A 22,339-nucleotide genomic window follows, 5' to 3' on the forward strand; every position below is an offset into this window, starting at 1 on the left:
TGTTAAAAAAAACATTTAAAGATACACATAACATTTTATTTAAAACAGTCATTTAGTGGTGACCATTGCATGTGTAATGTGTATTTGTAAAGCGCTTTGAGCATCTGGAAAAGCGCTATAATAAATGTAAGGAATTATAATTATTATTATTTAAGTACCAAGAGAAAACAAATCAAACAAGTTAAAATAGAATAAGATGATAATTATGCTTCAGATATTTGGAGCATAATAGCAGAACGCTGCTTCTCCATGTTTGGTTTTGACTCTGGGAATCCTTTACTCATATTTAAGTAAACAAACCTAATGGAATGGTGGCATTTTAAATAGATGTAGGTGCAATTATGTCAGAGGCCCTTGCAAGCTTGAAACTCAGTGTAGTTGTTATTACAGATACGTCTATATCTACATGATGCACACAGTAACACACACCGTTGGGTTGCTGGGGGTACGCCGGGGGCTGAGGGAAGGGGGCCTGGCCGGGGAACGGCTGCTGGAACGTTCCACTGAAGCTGGTGGGGAGGTTGAAGGCTGCCACATTCCCAAATCCAGCGGGCATACTCATGGAGCCTGTGCCGAAAGATGCTGCAACAAAGCAGGACAGTCAGTCAACAGGCATTACACTAAATAACAGTAGAAATAATTGTATTTAAAAACAATGACGACAACATTTTAAAGCACACCCACACATAAGACATTATAAAATGTAAAAATGAATGTGTTATGACATTAGTTTGTTAGGAAGCAAAGCGCTCATATTTTTCTTTGACTCATGTAGTAAACTTAAATGAGTGAGAATGAACAAATAGTGATCACAGATAGAGAGGCGAAGTCCCGCCCATCTACTTTCGACCCATGGGACCTTATTTCGGAAAAATGATGTATTGAAGTCAATGGAGAGAGAAAGATTATCTTTCGATCCCGTTTGAATTGTGCCACGAATTACATATGATGTTTCTCAATCTTAAAAAATCATTTCCACGTAAAAAAAGTCACAGTTTGTCGTAAAACTGTTGAAATATAAGACTATGAAAAATACGCAACTAGAAAGACTACAAATCCCAGAATCCCGGTCCCGCATGCTGGCTCTTAGGAACCGACTAACTCCCCTTGTGTGTATGTACAGCTCTCAACGTGCCCAGACTTGGAGTGATTTTCACCTCTTTTAATACTTTCCGCCTCATTCTGAAAGAAAGAAGTGAAATGTTTCAACGTGACGGCCGTCTTGGTGTGTGGTGCGAGACGGGAGATGTAGTTCATTTAGCGCTTTCACACAAACAAAGTGTAACTTCACAGTTTTACGAGACATTTAAAAAAAATGTGACTTGAAAATTATCTTTTAAATTGACAAACATCATATGTGTAATTCGTGGCACAATTCAAACGGGATCGAAAGATAATCTTTCTCTCTCCATTGACTTCAATACATACTTTTTCCGAAATAAGGTCCCATGGAGGAAAGGGAGGGACTTCGCCTCTCTATTAATGTCTTCGAAAAGCAGCAAAGAGTTTAAGCCTGTTCCTAACTGACTAAAGAATTGTCAAGACATGTTGGGTTCCTCAACATCTTCCTTTGGTCATAATAACATTATATTCTCTATATGAAATTATGATGGCTGTTTGACAAAAGTAACATGTTTTTTTAAAGATTCAAGTAGCAGAATTCATTTGACACTCAGATTTGAGCATCCTAATACCAACTAGTTACCTAGTGTTTCGTCACACCCTTATTCTGACTGTCAACTTGTTCCTGAAAGATATGCTGAAGGAAGAAGAAAGCACTGCAACAGCAAGGCACAGGCGAGCAGAAGGGGAAGCAGTGAGCACAAGTGAACCTACCATAGGTGGGGGGGTAACCCTGCCCATGAATTACCCCCATCAGGCCTGTGCAGCATGCCAAGAGCAACCAGACAGAAAACTGAAACTCTGCTGTTGCTGTAACTTTCACATCTCTGGCACACACACCACTGAACAGCGGATGCCCATTTTCACAGTGGGCAGAATTACTTTTCTATATTAACCTTTTCTAATTTTCCCCTGATCGGTTGCCTCTGTGCTAAAATGATTTTAATCTACAATATTGATGCATACATTAGATTGTGATTCTGTAGCATTGCACCACAACACACACAAACACACCTGCTGCTGCCGCCGCCGCCGCTGCCGCCATGTGGGCCGTCCTGCCGTTGCTCTGGAAGGGGTTTGTGGGAGGGGCTGCCGGGGCCGCTACAAACGGATTGGTTGACTGAGCTGTTGGAGAGAGGTATGAGGTCACCAAACATGTAGAGGGTTATACAGAACAGTGAATTGCTCGTTCACATGGTAAAACCAAAGCAATGATTCACAGGACAGATGTTCTTTGCTCCAAGGTATTGAGGTAAGTCGCTTTAGATAAAAGCATTAGCAAAAAAATGTAATGCCCCCCTTTTGACTTCTGTATTTAATATTGATTAAGACTGTATTTAACTTATATATGCCTAAACCCTGCACCCTATCCGTTTATGCTTCAAGCCTTGCACCTTATCTGTAAATATTGATCTTATATGAATGAAAAAGCTTTGTACAACAACTTGCAATAAAAACATGTGGGCTATAGAAAACATTATAGCCCATTTTCTTACAGATTCAATTCTTCATCTCGTCTTTGGCATCACAAAAACTAATGCCAAAAGGGAACAGAATTTGTCAACTGCCGATTCCCACTAGGGCTGAACGATTAATCGATTTGAAATGATGCAATTATCAAATCGGAAAGCCTGCGATTTTTTTTTTGTTCTTCTTGTGTGTCAGTCATCCACACCAATCAGAAGTGCTGTGCTCCACATGTACCAGCCATTGTTCACCAATCAGAAGTGGCCCATGATAGAAGGTGATAGACAGATTGATCCAATCACCTGCCAAGTATTCTTGAAAGTGCCTGCCCTTTCCAAATGGCTTCCAATGGAGCTTTAGATAGTTTGGTGAAACCAACCGTCTGAGTCAGGTTAGTAATGCTCCATCACATGTTTCTATCACAGGGTGAATCTTAAACTGAAGCTTGACTTTAAAGCAACCCAACGGAAGTTTCATTTAAGTTTAGTTCTTTCACTCAATTTTACAATAAACTTCCGTTGGGTCGCTTAAAAACAAATATCGCAATCGCAATATCTGTCAGAAAAATCGCAGTTAGATTATTTCCCCAAATCGTGCAGCCCTAATTCCCACCCACTGAGTGTAGCTGTAATGACTGATAATTCACTGCTGGGATTTCCTCTTGTTTCCCAATTAACTTTGTGAATGATCACAGATTGTTTATTTGGAGAACAGTAGTCACAAACCATCAGAAAACAGAAGGTTCCCTCACCTCCAAATCCTTGAGCCATCCCAGGCAGGGCCTGCTGTGCTTGTGCTGCGGACATCCCACTCTCTGTGCCAAACACACTCCGGCTGAGGAACACAGGCAACAAGTATTAGTTTATTACGAAAGCAGCAAAAAGAATACAGGAGACAACGGTTTGATTAGACTGTGGTCCCTGTGTGTTTATAGGATGAGGAAGTTGTTTTGGATTAAAGCAACTTTGTTAGTGAGAATTGCCAGATGGTGTTAAGTAGGTTATTATTTTTGGTCCGCCTCTAGCAAGGGACGTACTGCAGAAAGTGTGTGTGTGTGTGTGTGTGTGTGTGTGTGTGTGGTTTATTGTAGCTGTAACTTATGGAGAAATCATAACATCTAATTCTCTTAAACTATCATATTCCAGGGAAAGTTTTTATATATGCTCAGTTTTTTGTGTATATACAGTATGTGTTTACTGTATATATATATATATATATATATATATATATATATACATATATATATATATATATATATATATATGTGTGTGTGTGTGTGTGTGTGTGTGTGTGTGTGTGTGTGTGTGTGTGTGTGGGGTCTCACCCTTGAGAGGTGCTGGTGGGGTTGTAAACACTGGTGGGAGGGACTGAGGGTCCGAACACAGTGTCCAGCTCAGCCAGAGCAGCGTAGCGGTCGCACCCTGCAGGGACTCCTGGCTGCCTCTGAGGCGGACCCCCTACTCCTGCCGAGCCCCCCCCAGCAGCAAGACCGGCTCCTGCAAGAGAAACACAAGACAGCCCGGTTCAATCCCTGTCACATCGACTAATATAGGAGCTCAATCCTAATTGTAAAAGACACAAAAAGAAAGGTCCGGAGATAGCTGCCATATTGAACCTATTCAAGATAATGGGAAATAAATGATCATCATTAGAATGTATAGCAAAGAAATTCAGTATTGAGCTCCAGCCCAGTACATGTCAGAGATGAAATGAAAGAAATATGTAAAACAGGGAGGTGTTTCCACCGTGTGCAGTGGCTTGTTGTCTCTATGCAGGCTGGTTGAGGTTCAGCAGCACTGATCCACTTTTTAAAGGCATCTCAAAACACATCCAAATCGAGGATTAGCCGAAATGTAAGTGATACAGAAGTAGGCGTTTGCTAGAAAACCTAAATCTGCTTCTTCGTGATAGAATCTAGGTCTGTCCCTGCAGTTGAAAGAAGAATCAAAAGGGTCTTAAATCTATGTAACTGCTGTTTTTTTGTTGAGACTACTTCTCTTTTTGGGTGACATCTGTCCACACTAGGTCTATAAACAGGTGAGGCAGGAGAGGGTTACCTTGCTCTGTTTTGGCAGAGCTTAACAACACGTTATCCAGGTCAGCCAGGACTGCGTATTTATCTGCAGGGAGGCTAGTACTCTGTACAGCAGGGCTATTCAATTAGCTTGGAATGTAGATGACAATGATCCAAAGCAAGGGGCCGGGAACAAGATGGCTTGAGCAATCATATTAAGAGCTTTAGATACAGTAAATACTACAACAGCATAGTGGAGTGCATATATTGTGTTTAATTAAATCAAACATAGCCCCAAGGCTTTTATAGATCTAAATGGCAAGTTCAGAACTCAGTAGGCCTACATGTGAAGCTAATTTAACCATCAACATCATTTGATTTCATTTAGGTGAAATTATCTAATCATTCACGCAGAGATGCAATCAATGACAGGAGTTGTCTCTACAGTAGCTAGTAGGTGGGTTCGAAACCCGAGCCCGTCGAAGTGTTCAGGCAATGTCTTCCCCTCTATCTCTCAATTTAATTTTTAATAACCTCTCTGAAAGGCACTCTGGCCCCAAAAAAAACCAACAATATACTCAAAGGGCCAGTAAATATCACCCCGGAGCCGGATTTGGCCGGGCAGCCAATTGAATAGCTCTGCTGTACAGCTTCTCTGCCAGCTGCTGTGGAGTTACTCTGGGAAGGAGAACTGAAGGATCCAAAGTCAGCGCTACACGATTTTTGGAAGTTGTCAAAATGTGCAAAACTGGCATTTGCTAGTCCCCGTGAGGCGCTACATGCATGAGAGAGAGATTACAAAGTCATAAAGGGGGGCCTCGATTGTTTAACGGCATCAATAGGGTGGAGAGGGGGAGAAGAAGCTGCATGGAGGGTCAAATTGTGGAGGAGTTGCCTTCATTATCTAGTGCAGTGCTTCTCAAAGTGTGGTCCTCGGACCACTGGTGGTCAGTGAGCTCCCCCTAGTGGTCCGTGAGTATATTGGTAAAATTTCACATTTGAAATGAATACATTAATTTAAGTTTTCCGCACTCTCGCTGGAATATCTCCGCAATGGAGCGAGCTTAAGTTTCGATTGCATGATATCATATAGCCCAGCGCAACACCTTCATCACACATGTTGCCACTTGTTTGTACCATTTTCAGGCGATTTGTAATCTGTTCTAGAAAAACGATGTGATTTTGGATATTTGTGGGGTTAGGTGGTCCGCGTGTTTTTTTATTGGTTAAGTGGTCCTTGGTATGAAAAAGTTTGAGAAACACTGGATAGATGTCTAAAATAAGTCCTCTCCAACACTGCACTATGCTAGCTCTCCATTAGCCTTTAAAACGAATGCATAGAATTCACATTGATAAGAGGCACACGATGCATATCACCTTTTCAGGAATTGCTTATCATTGTACCGCTAGATATTTGGGTCATACAGGTTTTATGTTTTACACCAAGACTGATTTAGGGCCTTTTGCCACCGTTTTATATCTTAACTTTATCAAAATCACCAACATTTACTTTTGCATGATACATATCCAAATGGCAGTAAGTGCAAGATTTGGTAAAGCAACGGATCCTCTTACAAAGATCATACCAAAATGTTGTAATGATATGAATAATGTTATACAACTCATAATTTTCTAGCAATGCATTATCTTTCAAAATAATCACAATTCGCTTTTTTCTCCAAATCGTGCAGCCCTTCTGCTGACACTGTTTTTTGTTTTACATTTGATGGGAAAACGTAAAGACACGTAAAGATATCACAGCAGGTTATCATATGGAAGTTAACATGGAAAGTCAGCATTTATGTTTTTTGTGAGCAGATTATACAAGATGACAAAGAGAGACATTTTGAAATATGGATTTTTGTGGAGTAATGGCTGCTGCTTCTGTACGGACATGTGTGAGGATGTTGGGGTAGTCTGAGAGGGCTGGCAGGTGGACATCAGAACAGATATTGCTTCATCTCAAGCAGCATACTCAAAAAAACATTCAGGGAGAACTGATTTGCTTGGTATGCAACAAGAGGATTGATACACCACAACATGTTACATGATAAAAACACTTTGAACACTGGTGAAGCTAATCTCAGTAAAAGGCTAACGTTAAGCTATCGACAAAACGACATCACAGTCACCACCGCTAAGCTAAAGGCGGCTAATGGTTGGCATGCTGACGTTTCGTTTTATTTTTATGACACATTGGTATTTCAGACATTCAGGAGTTGGTTATTTACTCACGTATTTTATGTCATAAAACAAAGCATGTAAAAATATATAATGCTTGTGTTTGCCGCAGACCTTACTTCAGGCTTCTACCCACAAACGCGTTATAAAAAAACGTTGATTTTGAGAACAAGAAAGCTAGCTAAAATGCTAGTGCTTAAATGCTAACTAATTTCCAGTTTTACGACTCATTCCTGCACCACTCTATTCTTTGTTATCCTAAAGTTGAGGGAAGGCAATTTTAAGTATTGACACTGAAACCATCACACCATTTAATCAAACTGAACAATTTCTTTAATTGCATAGCCTTGAATATTTGTTATACTACCTTTAACACAAGGACAGGTACTATCTGGCATGTCCTTTTTTATGCATTCATTTTTCTATCAATAACGAATGGAATAGACTTCAAGGACAAAGGGTTTTTGTGTAATCTAATTATAGCGCAGCATTAGTTTTTATCAATGTCCATTTGATCCTCTTCTTTTCATTTCACATTTCACTTTGTTCTATTCTCTTGTAGTTCCACATGGTCTATTCTCCACAATGGTTCACTATAATGACTGCTTATTGTCGACAGTGATTCAGAGTTACCAGGGTAAATGCACGAATCCTGAAGTCAAATGTAATTCCTTTTAAGACCTTTTTTAAGACCCTATCCATACATTTTAAGACCTCATCGCCACTTGGAGTTTTAACCGGTTACATTGGCGACACACTTTACTTCACATTTACTATATACAGTATTGATTGTCCTTCCTCCTTATCTTCCAACCATTTGGACGCAGACTTGCATTTCCCCATAACGATGTTGCTTAGCAACCGGCGTAAACGGACCATCGCGCGCTATCAAGCAGTGAGCGCGCGATGTCCCGTTCAGATGACGTCAAATCTAACGGGATGCCATCAATAAACTACACAGAATCACGCTACACACCTACGCAATGATTACATTCAGGCACACTGTAGAATACAACCTCTTTGGACAATTGATATACTTATTGAAAACAAGCTACAAAATGTGTGTGGAAAATGCCGTTTAATACTTTTTAATAACCTTAATTTTCGCTAAATTGATTTATCAACTTTTAATACTTTTTAAGACCCCACGGACACCCTGGTTACAGACACAAAAAGAGCCACATGCGGAAACACATCACAGCCGGAGGAGAGGAGGATCAGAGTGTTTGAACGTTAGATGTTAGAAAAAGGGTGAAAGCTGTTAAGAGGTCAAGCCCAGAGAGAGAGAGAGAGACTTACTGTGTGCAACCTGGAGAGGCAGGGCGGGGGCAAACTCGCCCAAACTGCGACTGGATGAGAGCACAGTGAACGCTGGCAGCCCAAATGATAAGAGGGGGGGAGAAATGGAGCAATGAGCAAGACAGGGCGGAGAAACAAAAATAAAAAGACGTCAACTAAAAGATTAGAAAGCATGAAGTCAAAGCAAATCTGACGCAGAGGGTGACAAACAAACACATGAGATAGTATGAACAGCTTAGGCCAGATCGCTCAGTGAGTGAGTGTAAGTGAGAAAGGGATTATCTTACAAAGCCAAGAGATAGAGAGGGAAGCTTTTATCCATCAAGCATTAGAGTGCCACAGTGACGCATCCTAAGACCCAGAAGTAAGTTAGCATTTTAGCACTTCCGGTTCCTTCGACAAAAAAGCAACGGGATCTCTCCGTAGGATTTAGGAAAATAGCTGGAAATAAGGTCTGTGGTTGAGACACATTTAAGAGACGGATCACGTTGTGTTCTACGACATGAAATCACCAGCAGTGACCCCGCTGGTGATTTCTGAAGAGTTGACGTGTCTGAAAAACGATGGTTGTTACTAAGTGGCTGAATAGGACTACAGAAGTTGTCGAGGCCGTTGTACGTCATTACGCCGAACACGTAAACACTCCTCTAAGTGTGTTTGCCCTGTTCTGCTTCAAAGCAAGTGCCTGCCTCCTGCAAACTGTTCAAACAAACACTTCAACTTGAACCATTTTGAATCTGTGTGTTTGAATATGGATCTTAAGTTGGCGTGACGTTGAAGCAGCGACCCTGCTGTAGTTCCTTTATAGCATAACGTTAGCATTTAGCTTCTGGTGACTAGATGTATTATTCGAAAATGATGAAAGTAGGGTAGACATGTGGAGATTATCCGGCTGAACAAAACGTGATCCGTCTCTTAAATGTGTTTCAACCACAGACCTTATTTCCAGCTATTTTCCAAAATCCTATGGAGATTACTTCCGGGTTTTAGGATGCGTCACTGTGGCACTCTAAAGAGATCGCACTGCAGCTCCACTCAAAAGAGTTATTCATGTTTATCTCCAGCAGAGGGCGCTGTAGCATACTACATGTAACTGAGGAGGGGAGGAGGCTGTGTGTTTGTGTATGACAGTCACTGTTTTAGTATAGAGTATGTGACATAGGAGGTTCATGTAAAGAGCTAGTGACTGCTGAGCAAATATTGACTTGAAATGAGAATGGCTTGGAGGCAAATATTGACCCGAATGACACACAGGGAAAAGGTGGACAACAGTTTGAAGTCTTGTATTTTTTTAAACCACAGAATACAAATGGCAGCTTCAGAAGACAAGCAGTTTAAAGAGGAGTGTGTGGGAGAGGTAATTTTGGAATTGTAGCCTTTGCACAAACGTATATAAAAACACAAGGAACGGGAAAACTCCAAAAAGCTCAATAGGCCTCTTTAACTGGTGACTGCGCAAAATGCACAGTGGAGCTGCAAATATTTGCACTTATGTTAAGCCCCTAATATGTGTTTGCTTATGTTCCTATAGGATTTCATAGTGTGGCCAGTACTATTACAACAGTAAAACCCTGGTGTTCAGGTCCAATATCCTTCTAATGTTATTCCTAATGAGTGTATCTGATAAGGATTCCAGTCTGTGGTGATGAGAGTTCACTTATGTCTAGTTTTGATGTCTTGCTTTTTCTGTGCTATCAATGCACCTACTATGGCAAATAAATTCCTCTTTTATCTTTCTATCAAAGGAGAAAGGTGTTTACATATTAATGATATGGAGGCGTGTGGCGCAGTGGGTTAGTGCGTTGGTGTTCGGATCAGGGAGCACAGGTTCAAACCCCACTGCAGTCAGCATGTCCCTGAGACACTTCACCCCAAATTGCTCCTGTGGGGATTGTCCACAGTATTGAGTATGTAAGTTGCTTTGGATAAAACAAGTAACATGTAATATGTTTGTCTGATTGCCCAACATTCAGTTTTAAAAAGGGTAGTAGTTCAATACTCTGGTGAACAACAGATTCTTGCCTCATAAACATAGGTTTGTTGTTGACATTTCACACAAATGAGTAACCAGAAATAACCCAGCGTGTATCAAATGTAAAATGAAGCTTTTTTTTCTTTTTTTAAAGTAGGTCAAAATAGTGATATGCTAAAAGTGGTGCTTAGAGCAAATGCTTCTAATCTGTCTGCAGTGGAGTGCTCAGAACACTTTAACATGTGACACCAGATGAATGAACAGCACAGAGTATGGAAAGGTTAGGGGAGCAGATGGTATGCGTTACAACAGGTACAACACAAATGGAAACATGACATGACAGAAAACATGGCCTTGTGTTGAGCCTAATTGTATATTCTCAAATACATGCATGCGTTTCATAACACAAGCGAATGTCTTCGAGTGGTTTGGATGTGTGCAATGTGTCCGGTGAAGGGAGCTTGCTCTACCTGTATTTGAGGGTTGGAATTGGGCTTGAGGTGCTGAGGGGAAGCCACCTGAAGACCCAGAGGTGCTGCCGAACGCATCAAAATTAGCAAAGTTTGCATTTGCGTTGGCACTCTGTGCAGCTGAGGTGGAGTCAGGATGAGGTTCAGACACACAGATGAACAAAAACAAAACACACAATGAGAGGAAAACAATGGATGACATAATGGATTTATACATATAATGACAAATGGCATGGATGACAGACTGCAAATATAATGGATTAAGTGGTGATGTGAAAGACAACTCATAGGGTGGTGTCACATGACAATGAAATGCGGCTTAAGAGGCGGGAAAGATGGTCGGATTTTCACCACCTCTCATTAGATTCCCTCTGCAGACCCTACAACTCTAAATGTGTGTGTGTGTCGCACTAAACACAGATGTACAGTTGTGTTTGCTTTGTGGAGATCCACTTTTGTCGCAGCATTACGGATGAGTCTGTATGGCTCTTTTATTGGGATGAGAGGACATTATCCTCCAACAGAAGCAAACACCAATATCTCTAGGTACAGGCATTAGTTACCATGGAGATGTGCCTGTCCATAGACTATTCCATAATGTAGTTAGTGATTGTGAAATGTTACAGTTTCTGCATCTTAAACATCTGCCAGAGACTATAAGAGGCGATGGATCAGTGTCTGTTTAATCACCTTAAGCATTTGAAATGTCTGAAACCAGAGCCCAGTCTGCTCTGATTGGTTAGCTGTCCGGCTCTGTTGTGATTGGTCAACCGTTTGGAAAGGTCCCGTTCCCTTTTCATGCACAAAAACCACAGGAAAGGAAAAGTGCCAAAAAGCACAATGGGGCCTAATGTGACAGACACAACTTCCACATTTAAAAAGGCACACCCAACCCTAAATTATTGCTCAACTCCTGCACCCTGTTACAGATGTATGCGAGTCGAACAATCGGTCGTTTCCTTACTTGTGTGGCTGTTGAAATGTGCAAAGTTAGCAAAACTGGAGCTGGCTCCGGCGTTCATGTTGGGCGGGGCAGCGAAGATGTCTCCCCCCAGTTCACTGAGGAGGTCGAACCTCTTGTCGTGGAACGGCTGCTGCTGGCTCTGTCCACGGCTCACCACTGGAGACTGGGGCAGACAAGAGATGGAGTTAGAAATATGTATATGTTTGTCAGAATGAATTAAGGTGTAATTGAACAACCTTCACTCGACTAAAGAAGAATCAGAATACCTTTATTAGTCCCAGAGGGGAAATGCACATTGTTACAGCAGAAAAGAGCCAATGACAGCTTAATGTTACTAAGAAGCATACAAACAAAAATACAAAAATAAACTTTGAATATTAAAATTCACAATTACGAGTGTGTCTGTCACTATGTTTTCAATGTCTAAGTATTCATATAAAAAGCAAGGAAAGATGAAATCCGTGTCAGTGGGTAGACTAAGACATTGATAACAATAAAACCCTTTAAGGAATTCAAATACTCAAGATGTTTCAAGTACATTTATCAAATGTTACCAGGGTTTCTGACAGCAGTAACAAATCCATCTAATCGGAGATACAGGGTCCCGCGAGTCAATAAAGTCAGACTGAAGCATCCTTTGTGCTCCAGTCAATCCTCACAGTAAATACAGAGCTGCATCCCAGATCAAATGCACGCTAAAGGCTCTTTGAGCATGTCTTCTCTCAGTGATTGTGCTGTTATGTTAAATGTTTGTTGTTGTTTGTTATGTACTGTGTCCTGATATTTGTCTATGTTGATGTTACACATGAAGCTGCTGTGATGCAAGTTACATTTCAGTCTTGATCTGACCATTAAAGTAATATCATATACGCCGCATGAATCTCACCTGGTTAGGGGGGGTGTTCTTGTTGAGGTGCAGGGAGGGGGCAGACTCCCCCAGCAGGGATTTGAGGGGTCTGACCTCGGGGGTGCTGCTGGTGCTGCTGTTGGAGGAGCCGGAGATGGAAGCGTGGACGGGGGCCGCGGGCTTCGCCTGCTCTGGAGGAACGTGCCTGGGAAAGGGTGGGAGGGATACTTTACAAATGTGTCCTGTCACAGTTAGCTGTAAAAACATGTAATCAGTCATCTGAGTATTTAAATATAAAATAAATGTAACCTGATTACTTTGTGTAACTTTTGGATTACGTCAGTATCAAATGCAATATCATCAAGATGAATTTGACTTAATATTCTTATGTAAAACCACAGAACAATGTGACCTTAGAACAGAAGAAACCAACATCTTTAGGATCCCAAATGTGTCATGAAACATATTCAGGCAGCAGCCTATACACCAACAATGAAACGCATGAGCACACACTACAGCTTTAAAAAGCAGAAGTGAAATCTGAGCTGACAGAAAATGCTCAGTGTTAGTTTAATACACAGTTAAGCTCACACACACTATGTTATAAACATACAGGTTCAGCTACTGAATTAAAAACAGAACAAATGAACCAAAGAAAGTGAAAACCATGAAGCAGATTCAGGCAGTAGACGTATAGATTCACACTTAAAGGTCTCATGTCATGGCCATTTCCACTGATCATAATTCCATTGTTGAGGTCGACTAGAATACATTTAAATTGTGCAATTTTCCAAACTCACATTGGTTTCTCTGTAAACTACGTGTATTCACTGAATTTCACTCTCTGCCTTTAACGGCTCGTTGTAGCTCCAATAGCTCCAGCCCTACCCCCCCTGTGAGCACAGTGTGCTCTGATTGGTCGGGACGTTGTGGATCGCGCTGAGCTCCGTGGAGGTGTGGTTTCCTTGTTTAGCGATACACAGCGAAACACAGCCAAACTCACCCTGAGCACACACAAAGTCACAGCCGAAGTAAAAACAATAAGTGTGGCTTGATATTGAGTAAGAAAAAGGTTGATAAACGCTGTGAGAATGGGTCTGCAGAGAGAAATGGGTCCGCAGAGAGAATGGGTCTGCAGAGAGAATGGGTCTGTAGAGAGAATGGGTCTGCAGAGAAATGGGTCGGCAGAGAGAATGGGTCTGCAGAGAGAATGGGTCTGTAGAGAGAATGGGTCTGTAGAGAGAATGGGGTCTGTAGAGAGAATGGGGTCTGTAGAGAGAATGGGTCTGTAGAGAGAATGGGTCCTGTAGAGAGAATGGGTCTGTAGAGAGAATGGGGTCTGTAGAGAGAATGGGTCTGTAGAGAGAATGGGGTCCTGTAGAGAGAATAGGGTCTGTAGAGAGAATGGGTCTGCAGAGAGAATGGGTCTGTAGAGAGAATGGGTCTGTAGAGAGAATGGGTCTGTAGAGAGAATGGTCTGTAGAGAGAATGGGTCTGCATAGAGAATGGGTCTGTAGAGAGAATGGGTCTGCAGAGAGAATGGGTCTGTAGAGAGAACGGGTCTGCAGAGAGAATGGGTCTGCAGAGAGAATGGTCTGCAGATAGACGGTCTGCAAGAGAACGGGTCCTGGCAGAGAGAATGGGTCTGCGGAGAGAACGGGTCTGCGAGAGAACGGGGTCTGCTGAGGAGTCCTCTGTGCAGAATGGGTCTGCAGAGAGAATGGGTCTGCTGTGAGGAATGGGGTCTGCAGAGAGAATGGGTCTGGCTGTGAGAATGGGTCTGCAGAGGAATGGGTCTGTAGAGAGAATGGGTCTGCAGAGAATGGGTCTGCAGAGAGAATGGGTCTGCAGAGAGAATGGGTCTGTAGAGAGAATGGGTCTGCAGAGAGAACGGGTCAGCAGAGAGAATGGGTCTGTAGAGAGAATGGGTCTGTAGAGAGAATGGGTCTGTAGAGAGAATGGGTCTGCAGAGAGAATGGGTCTGCAGAGAGAACGGGTCAGCAGAGAGAATGGGTCTGGCTGTGAGAATGGTCTGCAGAGAGAATGGGTCTGCAGAGAGAACGGGTCTGCAGAGAGAATGGGTCTGCAGAGAGAATGGGTCTGTAGAGAGAATGGGTCTGCAGAGAGAATGGGTCTGCAGAGAGAACGGGTCAGCAGAGAGAATGGGTCTGCTGTGAGAATGGGTCTGCAGAGAGAATGGGTCTGCAGAGAGAACGGGTCTGCAGAGAGAATGGGTCTGCAGAGAGAATGGGTCTGTAGAGAGAATGGGTCTGCAGAGAGAATGGGTCTGCAGAGAGAACGGGTCTGCAGAGAGAATGGGTCTGCAGAGAGAATGGGTCTGCAGAGAGAACGGGTCTGCAGAGAGAACGGGTCTGCAGAGAGAACGGGTCTGCTGTGAGAATGGGTCTGCAGAGAGAACGGGTCAGCAGAGAGAACGGGTCTGCAGAGAGAATGGGTCTGCAGAGAGAACGGGTCAGCAGAGAGAATGGGTCTGCTGTGAGAATGGGTCTGCAGAGAGAATGGGTCTGCAGAGAGAACGGGTCTGCAGAGAGAATGGGTCTGCAGAGAGAACGGGTCTGCTGTGAGAATGGGTCTGCAGAGAGAACGGGTCTGCTGTGAGAATGGGTCTGCAGAGAGAATGGGTCTGCAGAGAGAATTTCACCGCGATCCCAACTGTCTGTTATCAGCCTGCAGCCAGGGAGGAGAGATCAGCAGAGCTGCCTGCAGCACTGAGTGTGTGAGGAAGTCCGTGGATTGGTCAATTTGGACCAATCAGCGGGGGCTTAACGTAACGGCTCCGCGGACGTAACGTAACAGCTCCACGGATTGGTCCATTTCGTTCCGGGGACGACATGACATCGTGATGTACCCGGAAGAATCAAATGGACAGTGACGTATCTCCAACGAGGCGTTTTGGGGAGGTATTCTCTGTGTTAGAGTTTTACTCGCTACAGGGTGTACTTTGAGGGTTTTGACTCTGCAGACCGTTTACATGTAAACCTTCATAACACACAAGGAGACGGGTACTAACCAGAAAAGCATGACATGGGACCTTTAAGGTGTTATCCTACAGAACAGAGAAGAGATATCATCTGATCCTTTTACAGCAAACACAATACGTTTGCTTTTTTTAACACCTGCTAGTAATCGCCAATTTTTAGACGTGTAACAGTAATCTGATTTAAACCATTTTTATGTATGCAACTATTTTTGCATCCTGATTATGTATTCCCATTCAGAGTTTCCCACACATAGACTATACTTGGGCGGGCTGCCCAAGTATATTTCGCGACCCTTTTTTTTTTTTTTTTTTTTTTTTATTCGACCACGACGCCATCTGCGATCGATTAACTTGTGGACAATGATCCCTCGCTCCCTTGCTCTGATCTCGCCTCGTTAAGTGGCCTGCCTCACACAGGGTGACTGGCTGTCTATATGATGTGGCCTGCCAACATGGCCACTGTCATAGAGATCATAAATCAAAGCCCTTGATTGGTCTCTGTGTGTCATTCAAGCTCGGGATAACCTCAGCTCAGGTGAGGTAAAGGACTCTGAGTGTTTAGATAGTTCACTTAGTTTAAGTTCTCAGTGGGTCTCAAACAGTGTGGTCACCATTTATGTAAACACATATTTCCATTTGAGGGGGTAGTGATTGATCTAATGGATAGTGAGGTGGGCTGAAGATCGGAAGGCTGTGAGTTCAAATCCCGCCAGGAACACCACCACTAGTGTGCCCTTGAGTGCCATCTTTACGCAAAATGATTATACAAAATGAAAACTTTTTTTTTTTTTTGCGCACCCCCCACCCCCCGCCCGCTGCCACCACCCGCCCAAGTATATTTCAGATCTGTGGGAAACACTGCCATTGCATGTCATCCGTTACTCACCAAGCTTGACTACACTACAGGAAGCTGGCTAATGCCTGACGGAAAAACAAGCTGTGACACGATCGAGGGTTTTCTAAATAAGGCCGTGTACAGTCTTGTTAAGCATTTTGCAAACCCAAATGTGAAAACAGGAAAGGCTCATTTGGTTGGAAATGTGATTTGCAGACAGGTCGGTGTTTCAGGGGAGCGGTCTGTGTGAAAAGTAAAAAAAGCCAAATGGTGTCACGTTGAGACATGCCCTGCGCTTTACTCTAACGTCAGAGAATGAAAGTTAGAGCCCACAGAAGCAGAACTACCTTAACCAATGGGTGTAATAATGTTATGTATATTGAAACAGTCTAATTGCTGAAACCAACAGTCACTTGAGGACCCCTCATTTGACTCCCCTTAGGCCATTCAGTCACAACTGTACTAAACTTCATAAATGTTTAAGCACGATCATAACACTGAACAACAAGATCTCACACATGAAGCATCTTGACTGTAGTGACCTACATTGGGCTATCTGGTGGGTAGCTGGAGGCTAAATGCTACGAGCTGCCTGTGAGACAAAGAAGGGCTAACGTGTCAGCGCGGTGCCAGAGGATCGTTCATATCTCACACTGCCAGATTGTAAAACTGACTTACCATCTCTTTTTCTCGTATTTCTCTTGAAGAAACTCCTTGACCTTCTGCGGTTCTCTGAAGTCTGGTACTGAGGTGGTTCTGTCATCATAGAGGCTCAGCCAGATCCGTTTACATACCTGGAAAACACACAGCGTAGCAGAACAGATGAGACGGAGAAATACATGTGTCAACGTTCATATTTAAGCATTCAATCGTTAGTGAGAGAAGGAATTGAAAAGATATGCTACGGGTAAACAGAGATTATACAGTTAATCATCCATAGACCAGGGCTGCAGTTAACATATATGTCCATTAATGATTAGTTCTGCAGACTACTAGACTAACCTATGAGTTGTGTGTTCGATAACATGTCCAGCAAAGTTTCTCAACATAAAAAGAAATGATGTTTTTAAAATGTGGCTTTTTTTTCAGTCCGATACCCAAAAGATGTTAAACTTAAATTTGAACGAGACTAGAAATCCCGCCCCAGCTGAACATATCCATGTCCGTCCTCGTAGACATTTGTATGAGTTGTCATAAATAAGATATTAATTATTTAATTATGACAACAAATGTGTGTTGTGAGGTCACAGTGAACTTTGAAAACCAATTTATTCAAGATGTTTTGCTCAATTTAAAGAAATTACCTCCCGTAATGTTGCATATTAATGTTTACCCAGGGTACATGCAGGAATCCTGAAGTCAAATGTAACCTTTTTTAAGATCCTTCCCATACATGTTAAGGCCTCATCGCCACTTTGAGTTTTAACCGGTTACCTTAGCGACACACTTTACCTCACATTCACTATATACAGTATTGATTGTCCTTCCTCCTTATCTTCCAACCATTTGGACGCAAACTTGCATTTCCCCATAACGATGTTGCTTAGCAACCGGCGTAAACGGACCTTCGTGCTATCAAGCAGTGAGCGCGCGATGTCCTGTTCAGATGACGTCAAACCCAACGGGATGCCATCAATAAACTACACAGAATCACACCACACACCTACACAATGATTACATTCAGGCACACTGTAGAATACAACCTCTTTGGACCATTTATATACTTATTGAAAACAAGCTACAAAATGTAATGCCTTGGAAAACGCTGTTTAATACTTTTTAACAGCCTTCATTTTCGCTACATTTTTGGAATAGTGTTGTGTGGCTCTGCCCGTTTCTCTTTTAGAGCCAGGGCTAAGTATCGACAACATGTTTTACAGACAGGCAACAGTCCATGAAGAAATATTTTACTGAACTTGACAACGGGTGTATTTGATTAGAATCGCTGACTCCACCTTTAGGTTGATTTGAGAAGAGCATTCATTTATATTTCCAAATGTGACCGTCCAATCAGATAAGGTGGTCCATTACAGGTGAATGAGTGTTTATGTGGTGCCGGCACGAACAAACTTCTTGGCCTCATGTTTGGAAACACAGGCTCGACACAGCTCTGATATGCAAAATCTGTCTAAGTCTAACCTTTCTCTGGCCTTTGGGTTTTTGAAAGCATTCCTAAAGTATTTGCCTAATCCTCTAAAGACAGATTTATAAGCTTCATGCGTGTGTGCCCTCGGTATAGGCTGCTGCATTATAAATGAAGCTATGGTGCTACGAGGAAGTGTGACTCTTATGTTGTATATAAGCTTCTGCTGCTACTGTTATTTCTTTAGCTGGACTTACTGAACAGGCCAGCTTAGATTTTTTAATTAGTAAAATGTGCAAATCCTGAAAAATACAAAAGCCATGTGTCAAGCGCGCCCTGAGGAGAGGCAAAAGGCAACGTGAGGGCGGTAATATTTATGTAGCCGACATAAAGGACGTATGCATCAGCTCCTGAGTCTCCTGCCATGCCTCTGCCGCAGCTTTTAATAGTTTGTTCTCCCCAGGTGGCGTCGCTCTAATTTTATACCCCATTTACCAGAAAGGACCCGTGAATGAGAATGCACTTGGGCTCCTCTGTGGAGAACACATTTGTGTTTGCTACTAAGTATGTATTCATTTTTATGCATTTAATGTTTGGGTAATTAACTCAAGTAGGTCATTGGAATTCAATGCCCCTTTTAATAGCAAGGCTGAAATTAAAAACTGAAATATGTGAGCAAGCAATTGACTACTTTTAATCCAACAGACAGAGCAACTAATAATCCTTGTGAGTTTCTCGGTCTGATGAAAGTGTGAAAAACGAAATTCCCCGACCATCCAGTTCTCCAGACCTCCTGTAATCCCAGAGATCTGGATCGGCTTTCTTCCCCGGCTTGTTCATAACTTTCTTTACTTCAATTCTACTTTTCTTTCAATCTCTAATCTTCATCTCCCCAATCCCCCATTTCTTCTTTCACTTGGATGAGGACTTCTATTTTTGTGGTTCTTTTCTGATTCCTTTTAAACCGTCTTTGAGCACCGGGAAAAGCGCTATATAAAAAATGATGTATTTCAAATCGGTATGATTATTTGTATTCTTGTTTGAGTTGGACAGGTAGTATATAGGGCTGCACGATATATCGTGTGGTGACGATAATCGAATGCGCGATATTCACATATATCACATTTTGACGACGTGCGATATTAAGTAGGCAAATTAACTCAAACGCGTCATGTTACAATTCTTTTGCTGCTTGCTACAAAAGGAAAACTCGCACGGCTCTCATGTCAGGGGTGCTTGAGTGAGTGACATGCAGGCTCTGCGTGCACAGCAAACCACAATCACATCTCTAAAGTTAACGGACCCGGTGATTAAAAGGTAAAAACACTGAATAAAGTAGTTGCATGTGTTTCTCAGTTCGGCGCTGCTAACCGAGCTAGCTCAGCTTGTTGCTCTGATAGCTTAAGATCCAGACGTCCGTGACTAAAATCCTTCATCCGGTTAAATATCGTTAAAAAAAGACCAATTGTATCATTAAAGTTCAAGAAAGGATGGTTTGCAGACAAAAAAAACTGTCTTTTCTTCAATTCCTGTATTTTGTTCATATCGCAATATATAATCGCAGGGGGAACAAATATATATCGCAATATCAGTTTTTTCCAATATCGTGCAGCCCTAGTAGTATACAATGAATATTGACTGAAGCAGGTGTCTGATGCTGGCCTTTGATGAGGACTGTGAAGCTCAACCAAGCAGCTTTAATCAAACCCAGAAAGCTAAATGTCTGAATAGAGCTGCAGGGTTTTATCACAACTCGCTGCGGGGAAACTAGACTAAAGGTTACTAGAAAACATTGATTAAACAGCTTTAGATCGACAAGACACTAGCATGATTGTGATGATTTGCATACCCTCAAAAGCAGCAGGAGAGCTGACCTCAATCATAACAACTTTAACAGGAAGTTCAGTCACCATCACGCTTTACCTCATTGCCGTGTTTCTGTAAGTACTCGATTTCCTGTTGTGTAAAAGTTGTCATGGAGATGGACTTGACTCTGTGGGGTGGATTCAGTCCTCGTCTGTAGGTGGAGAAAACAAAAAGGATTAATTTAAAGACATCATAATCCAGATCCCACCTCTTAGGGTTAGGATGTTTAATAGGCAACAAGCTGCTGGTTGGAAAACATCGTATGGAAAGATTCTGACAGAAAAAGAACATGAATTTTTCAATTCATGACAACTGTAACCTTTGATAAAACACACCCCTCGTAAAGCTTAAAGTCACACAATATTAGGCTTTGAGGGACAGGTCTTTGAAAGCCCATGGGTGACGTCACTGAGACTTTGTCCATATTTTATATATATACATTATAGTCTTGTCAGAATAGGAACAAGCCTACTTTATATATCCTGAAGGAAAGTGGGTTTTGTGACATTTTCTCCATTTAAGAATGAAATAATACAAATAAATAAGAATGTGCACAAAAAATAACATTAATCAAATAAATTGTATGTTTATTATTATTTTTAAGATATTTATTTACACATAGAAAATGAAAGTAAAATGTCCAATAAAATCGAATTGAAAAGTATGTATATAAATGTAAGCAGTTGAAGAAAAACTGTACAAGAAATACATTGTAACTAGTGTTCCAATGTATTTATGTTTGGTGACATTTTCTCCATTTTGAATGCACACAAATTCATAATTGTATTAACATAGGAAGGCAAATTAAAATGTTCATAAAATATACAATTAAATTAAAGATTTAAAGTAAAACTGTGCACTTGTACTCCTATATTATATACAGTATAACATGTATACAACAATATGTATACCTATGCTACTATACCATGTTAAGGCCAACATGTACAAAACTAAAGATTTAGACGTTTCACATAAAAGCAAGCCCTCCCAAAAATGACCACGGTGTAATAACGGATGCTTTATGTTCAGATTTGTCTGAGTAGGGTGAGTTATTGCTAAGTGCTCTTTCCTAGATTTAATTATTTTCTTTTGTGCTTGCCTAGCTTGAACCCTCCAAGGTTGTGTGGTGGCGGAGCAATCCAGAAATAATTTAAGAAATGGCTAAATTCACTTCACTACTCACTCACGGTCCCTTTTTGTTGCTGAGCTCCTGAAAACCTCCTGAGCCGGAGAGTGTGTTGTGTTTCAAGGACAACCACCCAACTGTGAGTGTCATTAGCTACGTTTTAAACAGCTTTCCTAATAGGCTGAACTTCAATTTTGCCTTTCCCTTTTTATGAGGTGAAATCTTACGGCACCTTTGGCCTATCCTCAAGGCAGCCCAGAGAACCGTGTCACCCACTTTGAGAACTACTTTTCTAGGAAACGGGATCCACAGTGTCACGATTACAAACACAATGTAATACACATAAGGAGTCCGATCCTAAAGGCAGTGAAATACGAGAAGAGATGCTAAATTATTCACCGCTGTTAGCCCTACAGCACATGTCCTCATCTCTACTCATTCTTTACACATCCAGCAAACAGCTGACTGGTACACATAGTGTTACAAACCATTGATGCGTCAATTCACATTGAAAAATACAAGACAGAAAAAAGGTATATAGTTATACAAGGACAAGAGCATCCATGCTTTTATAGGAAAGTGTTCCATATGTCCCTTTCTAATAATGTAGTAGATCAATGAATATTTCTAAGGGGAAGACCTAATTATCTTGTTACGCCGCAAGGACATAAACATAATGGAAAACACTTCAATGTGACGCTTTCTTACAATTAAATTCAAAACCTTTATTTATCAGGTAAAATCCCATTGAGATCAATTATCTCTTTTTCAAGGGAGACCTGCAGCAGTAGGTTCCACAAGAAGACATAAACAACAGAACAACAAAAGGACATCATACAGCAAAATGTACAGGGATTACAATTTACATATTTAACCACAAGTACAGGTACCAACAGCATCTGATTTGAGTAGCATCCAACCGAGCGTTAAAAACTGTGTAGTGGTACTAGCTTGGTAATTCTCCATTCTTTTTGCAGACTGTTCCCATGTTAGTGGAGGCTGCAACATCTAAAAGCTTTCTTCCCTAAGACAGTCCTAAGCACTTGGCACATTTCATAAAACCACAGCATGCGATCTCAGGCAATAACTGCT

General features: G+C 41.7%; 1 protein-coding gene across 4 annotated transcripts in view; it reads right to left on the bottom strand.

The window, feature by feature from the left end:
- agfg1a (ArfGAP with FG repeats 1a) overlaps positions 1 to 22,339 on the bottom strand; it is a 35,670-nt gene that overhangs the window by 3,334 nt on the left and 9,997 nt on the right. The window contains exons 2-10 of one of the 4 annotated variants that reach the window (XM_034209872.1): positions 20,179 to 20,272; positions 16,851 to 16,966; positions 12,376 to 12,541; positions 11,490 to 11,652; positions 10,526 to 10,645; positions 3,914 to 4,085; positions 3,341 to 3,423; positions 2,137 to 2,247; positions 430 to 567 (exon numbers count right to left, since the gene is read on the bottom strand). In XM_034209872.1, coding sequence (XP_034065763.1) covers positions 430 to 567; positions 2,137 to 2,247; positions 3,341 to 3,423; positions 3,914 to 4,085; positions 10,526 to 10,645; positions 11,490 to 11,652; positions 12,376 to 12,541; positions 16,851 to 16,966; positions 20,179 to 20,272 — 1,163 coding nt within the window. Of the gene's footprint in view, positions 1 to 429; positions 586 to 2,136; positions 2,248 to 3,340; positions 3,424 to 3,913; positions 4,086 to 10,525; positions 10,646 to 11,489; positions 11,653 to 12,375; positions 12,542 to 16,850; positions 16,967 to 20,178; positions 20,273 to 22,339 lie in introns of all 4 variants that reach the window. The other 3 variants (XM_034209871.1, XM_034209870.1, XM_034209873.1) reach the window with 3 other exon arrangements.

Source organism: Gymnodraco acuticeps, unplaced genomic scaffold, assembly GCF_902827175.1.
Source record: "Gymnodraco acuticeps unplaced genomic scaffold, fGymAcu1.1, whole genome shotgun sequence".
In the NCBI taxonomy this organism is placed as follows: Eukaryota; Metazoa; Chordata; class Actinopteri; order Perciformes; family Bathydraconidae; genus Gymnodraco; species Gymnodraco acuticeps.